This window comes from Olea europaea, chromosome 21 (genome assembly GCF_002742605.1).
Source record: "Olea europaea var. sylvestris chromosome 21, O_europaea_v1, whole genome shotgun sequence".
NCBI classification, from domain to species: Eukaryota; Viridiplantae; Streptophyta; class Magnoliopsida; order Lamiales; family Oleaceae; genus Olea; species Olea europaea.
In genome coordinates, this window is record NC_036257.1 from 7,229,611 (window position 1) to 7,238,821 (window position 9,211).

The 9,211-nt window shown below is 32.9% G+C and overlaps 1 protein-coding gene across 3 annotated transcripts; it reads right to left on the minus strand.

Annotated features, from left to right (window-relative positions):
* Positions 1–3,229: 3,229 nt before the first annotated feature.
* LOC111370519 (GDSL esterase/lipase At1g28570-like) lies at positions 3,230–7,759 on the minus strand. 3 transcript variants are annotated; one of them, XM_022992239.1, is made up of 5 exons: positions 7,495–7,759; positions 7,131–7,355; positions 4,217–4,362; positions 3,651–3,698; positions 3,230–3,545 (listed from the first exon to the last, which is right to left on the minus strand). In XM_022992239.1, exons 1-5 carry the CDS (start codon positions 7,754–7,756, stop codon positions 3,483–3,485), a joined length of 744 nt encoding a protein of 247 aa, XP_022848007.1. In that variant the 5' UTR covers positions 7,757–7,759; the 3' UTR covers positions 3,230–3,482. The 3 variants fall into 3 exon arrangements, with proteins under 3 accessions (XP_022848007.1, XP_022848005.1, XP_022848008.1); XM_022992237.1 differs by having other exon boundaries at positions 3,651–3,930; XM_022992240.1 differs by lacking the exon at positions 4,217–4,362.
* Positions 7,760–9,211: the final 1,452 nt, after the last annotated feature.

Here is a 9,211-nt window from a genome sequence, read left to right on the forward strand (position 1 = left end):
ATTACTGCTTTATATTCTTCAGAAATTTTATCCCCTGTATTGGTGATATCTTGTACCAATTTATTAAAGATATCAAGATTATCATCCAGGTCTTTGGTTGGATCAATCTTAAAACTAAAAAACCTTTCTAGAAGGAAGAGTTTATTTGTAAGGATTTCACTAAGTATAATTCCTCTAATTTCTCCCATAAGGCCTTAGCATTCTCTAATTTCCCTACCTTCCTTAGAACTTGGTCAGATAGGTGGAGAATAATTGAGGTATAGGCTAAATCATCTGATTCAGTTTTCTGATCTTGTGTCATTGTTTCAGGAAACTCTCCTGTTATTGCCTTAGAGACCTTTTGTTGTACTAAAACCCCTCTCATTTTTTGCTGCCATATAGGAAAATCTCCCTTCCCATTAAAGACCCCAAGTTCAAAACTAGTGGAAGTCATTTTCTAGATCAAACAAGTCACACTCAGTAATTTCTGATTTGATCATAACATACAGATGAGAAACAGAGATTCTTCATAACACAGGCAAAGCAACATAATGTGTGTAAGTGCGGAAATATTAATTAAAAAAAATACACACTGTCTCCAATATCAAGTTAAAGAAATCAACTACCCTGCCCTACCAGGATTCCTTGAGACTCAAGATCTCAGGTCAAGGCTTGGGTGAAGGGTAGAGGTTTTATTTGATACCAAAAATTAGGAGAGAAATTAGTACAGAATATAAGAACAGAACAAACTGCTACAATATTCAAGTACATCAAGGATCAGTAACTAAACTCAAGTATACTTTTACTAGATGGATATAGGCAGATTTCAGGCTAAGTACACAAGCACACTGTGTTACTCTTAACAAAACAAGTATAGACAGTTTATTGCTTAAGTACGAAATTCCAAATTCACAAAGCAATCAACAGAGAATATCAGTCAACTAAAACGTGTAAACGATGAAATAAGGCAGTAAAGATTTAAGTTCAAGAGTTAAAACCACAATGGTGGTCGTTACACTTGACCACACACAGTTCCACGAAGAGGCAGTCAAGTATTACCCAAGTTCGAACAACTCATATCACCGAAGCAGTGTTTCATCAAGAAATAGAGATTTATCACAAAGAACTCAAGATCTAGGGTTTTGAGCCTAAAACGATTTTACCAGATCCACTGCAACAGGTAAGGATGTGGTTCGATTCACCCACACGAGCCAGACGAAGGCTCTGATACCACTGTTACAACAATCTATCAGTACAAAATCACAGAAAATGAACAAGAAAGATTACAAGAAAAGAGGCAGAAAATTAAATCCTCCAGTCATTCATCGAGAACTCAAGCCACACGACATCAAGATGAAGTTCCTTTCATGAATAGGGCTCAGACTCAAGAAAATACAGGATTGTACCCTTCTGTATGACCCACACCGATCGCCCCAAACCCTAAGGTTTTCCTTTATCAGTTAAAGGAAACCACAAGGGGTAAAATCACACACCAAACTCTCCAATACACACAGTATTAAGGAACACAAAGATGGAATCACACAGAAACCAGATCCAATCAGAGATTGGACTCTCACGAAGAAGACGAAGAAGAGAGAATGGAATACTCTGGAACCTCAGCCGCAGCTGGAGAGAAAGAAAAAATGACGGTCCAAATCAATTAGGGCAAAAGGGTCCAAGTATATATATACCACAAGATCCACCATTAGATCAAGTTCAATCCAACGGTCAAGAGGCACCCATTTAACTGAAGAAAGGCGTGTTTGGCTGCATTAAAATATGCCACGCCAAAAACACGTTTTATCTACCATTTGGGCCGGGGCGGATCGGGTCATTTTATTGGGCAAGAGCCTAATTTGATAAAAACAGTTATTGGGCTTTTAGCCCATTTGTCATCACAGCCCAGAAAAAGAAAGGTCATTGGTCATCACAGCCCAACAGTGACAAATCAATCGTCAACAAAGAAGAACAAATGCATGTGTATTACGTTTAGTCCACATAAAAAAATGTGAATCAAATAAATAAATAAATAAGTCCACGTGGTTTTTATTGCTGGACCAAATTTTCTTCTTGGAGTTGGGTTCGGTATGATCGTCTCTATAGGCCTCTTCGAATTATTATTTTTTGGGTCGTCTTCTTCGATGCCTTTCTATTTCCGTAGCACATATGTGTATTGCGTCGAGGATTTTCGTAGCAGAGCTAATGAATCTTGATATTTGAAGTGTAATTGCGGGAACAAAGTTACTGCAAGTACACCGTGTGTTACGTTGTGGATTACACGATTCCATGTGGCATGATTGATACCATCAATTTTTCCTCTACTTTTCCCGTCAATACACGAATTCCTCCCACATGGTGTTCTAGCTGGAAAATGACTGATAATAAAGATAATTTAATCGAAAAGATAATTTAATCGTTTATATCATTTCATCCATTGTTGTCATTAAATTTGCGTAGATGATGAATATTTCCTCCTCTTTAGATTAACAAAAATAGAAGAAAGTAGCTAACTAAAAAATAAAGAGAAAATTATAGCATGATTTCCGTATCTTTTAGAAAAGAGAGCTCTATATAGCCAAGGCCACATGGATCCAAAAACCTCCACGAGTAGGGGGAGCCACTGGATGGCCAGGGTCCATGTGGACCTAGCTAAGCAACTTTATTCTACAAAATAAATCATTTTTTTTTCGAAGGACACCTCACCTCACCTTATCCAAATCACAACTGCTCACACATCCATTAGAAATTAGAAATTTGAGTTTGAATCTTTAATTTCGAAAATGAGCTTGTCTTTGCTTCGACGCTGCCCCTCGACTGAGGAAGAGAAGAGCTAAAAAGTTTGAGGGTAGATTAACAATAAATTACAAAGGTCGAAAATGAAAGTTCAATTTCTCCTCAAAAGAAAGAAAAACCATTACTAAATAGTAACAGTTAAAATACACCAAAAATAAATGGAAAATTATTTTGGACAATTTTGTAGGTGCACCAACTTTTGCTTATTCTTACAATTTTGCTAATTGGAAGTAGTCGCATAGCTTACGAGGGCATGAGACATATTTTTATAGAAACTACAAGGAATAAACTCCTTGTACAGACCCATTTGCACAGGATCTGTACAGGGCCTCTCACATGGGGGTGAACCCCACATGTGGACCCCATGTGTGGGGTCCACCTTATGTGAGAGTATCTGTACAGACTCTGTGCAAATGAGTTAGTATGAATAGCATTTCTCAAACTACAATAGGATATGTAAACCTTCGATTAATTTACACAAGGAGGATGAATTATTTTTCAATTAGACCCCTAATCTTACTTAATGATCACTAAATCCACGACTCTTGAAAATAGAAGCACAACTATTAGCTGCGGACTAGTGTAGGGTCCTTCCAGTAAACCTCTAGCTATCCATTTGTAGGCTGCTTCTGTTAAATGTAAACCATCTCAACTCACATATTTAGAAGGGTCTTCACAAGTGGTTGATCCTGAAGCTCCACAATGCACGGTTAAGCTGACATTGAAAGGTCCTTCCCCTCCACAACATGCAGTAAGAGTCCCTTTCGTAAATCCTACAATAAGTTAACTTTTAATCAAAAAATTACTTAAATCTAAGCAAATATTAAGCTTATTCAAACGTGATGTATTTATAAGAAAGTTGAATTAAAATAATGTACCATATTTGTCGAGGGAGAGATAAATAGACATTGCAGCATTGTCATAATCTGCATAGATAATGGTAGTATGAGCATGAATCTGTCGAATGCGCTCCAGCTCCATTTGGAGTAGACTATTATGGTACTCGGAGAACATATTTAGCCAACTAATACATCCTGTATTTGGATCTCGATTATATTTTCCCTTATAACGCTCAAAATATGTCAGATAATATGAGGAACATCCAATTGGGAAGTTCCCAGGAACAATTAGTGTCGTGGCTCCAAGTTTAATCAATTCCTGACATGAAATGAACTTACATTACTCTTTTCATCCCACAAAGATAAGTTTGTTTCCATTTTTCACACAGATTAAGAAAATGTAATCAATATAGTCGAAAACATAAATTTTGTTATATTTTTTCAATATATTCTTATGTTAAATAATGGTTTAAATATGAGTAGTTCATATTTATTGATAGCTAAGCACGTTAAATAGAAACATATTGAAATTTATATTATTCTGATTGAATTTATATTATGTAATATAATTAAAGGCTTAAGAAAAAAAATTTATAGGTACTTACTTCAATGGTTACACCGATTGCTTTAACAACTTGAGGAATGAATAATGCAACTTCTTCGTTTTTCCCTCCAAAGAATGCATGATTATAATCGTTACCTCCTATTTCTCCCATGAGAACTAGTGAGGTTTGAAGAAATTTTTTACACTCTGCACAAAACATTAATTAGTTAAGAAATTCCAAATTATTATTTGATTCATCAAATGAACGTGAACGAGTTAGTCTATTTGTTAATCAACTTGATCAAGTAGGACAATTGTTCGATACTGAAAGATAAAAACAAAATAGATCGACAAGCAATATCCAAGTCTAGCTTGATGAAGAGGCGGGTCGTTAGTAGTACAATCAGACATTTTTATTATGGAGTCAAGAAGTAAATTGTAATTTTTTTTTGAAATAAGGTAACATTATCGGTGAATTGAGACTCAAGAGATGAGAAGAATGATAGTCTGGTTGGCAAAATATTTGATCGAATTGGCAAAGCCAATATACTGAGAGTAATACTATTTAGTTCTATTGGGGTTGCAATCCAAGTCTAGGTGACGCTAGATGATATACTAAATAAAATGTGAAATTAAATGAATTTCATTTAGCGTCATTTAAATTGGAATTGCAACCCTAATGGGACATATCATTACTCATATACTAATTAAGTGGAATGAGAAATTAATTAGTGATTTCAAAATTTAGGCTTCTAAGAAAAAGAGTACCCTGCTAAAAATAGTGGAAGAATAAAAAATTAAGTCCCCGTTTGGACTCCAATTTATATAAAATGTGTCCATCTTTTTTTTTTTTTTTTTTTAATCACACACACACATGTATATTAATTAATGTGAAATACACCATATGTATGTGTGTATATATATATATATATATATTAATGAGACAACTACACCATTTATATGTCGGTCCTATCCACTACACAGCATTAATTGTATGAATGGGTCCATTGCAGCATAGACCCACACGCTAGGCCCAATTAGATTGGGGTATGCTATATATGAGTTGTTATATATATATATATATTTTTTTTCCCTTTAACTATTAAACTAACCAAGTCCGTCACTGATAAATTTGATATGCGTACTCCATGATTTTCGTAAAGTTAATCTGAGCCCTTATTTGACCCCAAATTCGTAAAAGTCATTTTTTCTCAAATTCATTTTTAAGTACATATTTTATAAGCTGTTCAATTTTTATCGAATTTTTAATTATATTTTTTAATGAAAATCTACTGAAAAACTATATTTTTTATCCAAACCAATCAGGGTCTTAATTCGTTATTAAGATATTTTATTCGTTATTCAATTTTTTTGTTTTAGAAATTTGTCTTTATACCAAAAGAGGAGCTTTACAAAAGAATTACAGATAAAACCATAAGTTGGTGCACCAAAGGAGCGTGCTACAAGACAATCAAGTCCTTGTTATTCAATGACCCAAGGATCAAAACTTAAATTTTCAATCACACATTTCATTAATTTTTTATCAAAATTTACTAGAAATTCAATTTTAATCTTTATCAAATAGACGCTTAAGAAAAAAGAAAAAGTGATATTTCACAGCCGAACCGGACATTTGAGCTATATGAAATTTGAAATGCTCATTTGCATGTCAACTTGCAAGATTCAGCCATAATCAAAGAGTTTAGGAAATATTGATCACTTCTTAATTTGAAGCAAGAGGAAGGTGAAAGAGAATTAGTAATAAGGATGAGATAGCATATTATTATTATTATTATTATTATTATTATTATTATTATTATTATTATTATTATTATTATTATTATTATTATTATTATTATTATTATTAATTATTCTCTAATATTTAATAGTCTACTTCACAAAGTAAAGTAGGATATGTTAATGGTAAATAACAATAGGAATTATAATGAGACTTCAAACAATTGATAGCCTTATGACCTATAAATATATATTAATTAAGTGGATATTAATTATTTTGAACGCCGATGAGATTATTGAGAGCACATTGAGAAATGATTGAAAACATTAGGGGTGGAATTAGTCTTTGTTGAGAACTTGTAAACGATTTGTGAGTTTATTGAAATTTTTGATTGAAAACAAAATTTGATCATTTTTAAATAATTTATAATTTTCTTCAAATGGAGATTTGTTTTAAAGAAAAAGCAAAAAGAAAAAAGAAAGCAATATCCCAATTAATATAATTCTTTCCTTTCTTAGAGCTTGTTTAGGACTGATTTTAAGTCAATTAAAATCAAATTTTTTTTATTGTTATTTCACTATTTCAGTCGTCATTTTTGAATTCTTCTCTCACAGGTAGGATCCACTTTATTTTTAACGATTAAAAAAATCAATTATTAAAATCCCTATCAAATAAATACTTAATATTTTTTTCAATTCAAAAAGTTGATCCAGAAAGGAAGATTTAACACGGATGTTGATACTAGTACATTGACCCCTCACAATAGGGGGCCCACGACGAATAAAAAAATCATGGGCCCCTTGTTGTGAGGGAGTCATCGGTGTACAAATAGCAAGATTCACTTAATATCCAAGTTAATAATTATTTCAAAAATAAAAATGAAAAACTCCTATATATTTTTCGAAAGCCTACTAGATATATTATCAAGATTTAGCTAAATTGACCTCATATAAATTTATAAGGATTTTCTATAATTTATATCACCGATCTATTAATCTTTCGAGGTTCTAGTTTAGTTGTACGTAGTATTGTACTCTTATTTTATTTCTTTAATGATTCATTGTTTGGTTTACATAAAAATATGATTTTTTTAAAAATAAATTTTGATAAAAATTGATGAAATGTGTGATTTAAATTTATGGTTAAGATTTTAATCATCTCTTTTTGTTGAACGAAACAAAAGCTAAAACAACACACATAACAAGAGCTTATATATGGAGATGGCGCTTCTTCTTACTTGAGGGTTTATGGCAAATTGTAGACAGAAACTCTTTGAACCAACTCAACTGAGCCGCCAGAGAGACATTTGCATAAGGAATTTTGACTCCTATTTTTGCAAAAAATGAGTCCTCCAGAGCTGTACTTCCGCCCACTGCAAAATTCACACCTTTCCGATAATTCCTTCTGCTTACATTTCCTTCGCCATGGAATGGTGGCACAAATGGAAGCCCCATATCTTGAGCTGCAAGGATAGCACATATCAACAACCCAAGAGAAATAGTAAAATAGAATGGGCAAACATCTTGTGTATATCTGTATGTAATATTTGTATGTACTGCCTGCAAGAACTCTCTCTCTCTCTCTCAGGGCAGTTGACTTACCAATGAAATCGATGATAAGACGGCCGTCGGAGAATCGACCGGTGGGATGATGAAAGAAAGTTTCTCCATAAGGTAGGAACCCAGATGGCGGCTTCTCGTTGGACGAAGTTGATTCTAAATAAAGCAAATTTCCAGTATCAGCAAGTGAATCACCAAAACTGATTATGGATTTGTAGCATCCACATGCATATTTGCTTGCTGATAATAGAAAGAGGACTGCACATGCAAATGCATTTTTTAATGGCGAAATATTTGAAGCCATGGCTGAGACAAAAAGCAGACTTTCTTAATAATTATGGGCCTGTGGGAATATATATAATGGACTGAGTAAAAGGAAAGCTGGGTAGGTTGGAGATGGATTGAGATCAGTGGTTTTGATTTTTATTTTTTTAACATAACTAAATCAATATTCCATGGACTCCAAAAAGCAGAGACAAGCAACCTATAAAATATATTTTTCAATGTTAGAGATTTAACTCTCAGGACAGAGTATATATAGAAAAATAAATTTCGAGTCACGCAAATCAAAAATAAAGCAAATTTCCAGTATCAGCAAGTGAATCACCAAAACTGATTATGGATTTGTAGCATCCACATGCATAGTTGCTTGCTGATAATAGAAAGAGGACTGCACATGAAAATGCAGTTTTTAATGGTGAAATATTTGAAGCCATGGCCGAGACGCTTAGGATTTATGTGGTTGTGGGGATATATATAACTGAGTAAAATGAAAGATGAGTAGGTTGGAGGTGGATTGAGATAAGTGGTCCTATGTTTTTTCCTTTTCTTTCTTTCTTTCTTTCTTTTTTTGTTTTTTGTTCTTTCCCTTTTCTGGGGAGAAATTTTTTATTTTATAAAGAGTAATGCTATTCGTAGTCGTTCATTGCGGTAGTTGCCCTACGTGGCATACACATGGCATGTGATTATTTGATACATTAATGTGGTAGTTTTTTTATTTATTAATGCATCAAATAACCACCTGCCATGTGTATGCTACATAGGGCGACTATTGCAATGAGCGACTGCAAATAGCATTATTATTTTATAAATGTTAGCAGTAAATAATTAATAAAGTTGCAATATTTTAGTAAGGAGTACGTACAATTGATGCTATGTAACGGTCTAGGTGAAAATTAAGTAGCATCAATTTATAAGACCATTTAAATGAGACCCATATATTTTTTATATTTAAGATGTAATATCAAGTAATGACACTTAAAACTGATGTTTAGCACTAGTCCTAAACAGAATTTTCTTTAAATAAGTAAATTATTGGGATCCATAGTTTCCAACACCACCACATAAACTAAGGCAAATCACTATCTTTGTTACATAGCATTAATAACGATGATGTCCCTTTACATTAATGTTGTACGTAAGTACGATGTTTACCCTAATATTATATTAAATGCTTAGTTTTTATTCTTGTGACTAATTGTAATTTTTGCAGCGGGATGTGCATTCGATGCCCTTGACGATCGACGTGCCTTTTAATTTAATTCTTATGTTTATAATTTTAGTATGCTTAGATAAAAATATAAAGTATATAATTTTATTATGTGCTTTTCACTTATTTTGCTTTTAATATTGTGTATAGAAGTCGAGTTGGAACTTCCACTTTAATAAGATAATTTAATTTAAAAATAATAGTTTGGACAACAAAGTAGGAATTTCGTAAACTACTAGGACCACTTTAAGGCTTAAATAAGTTAATATG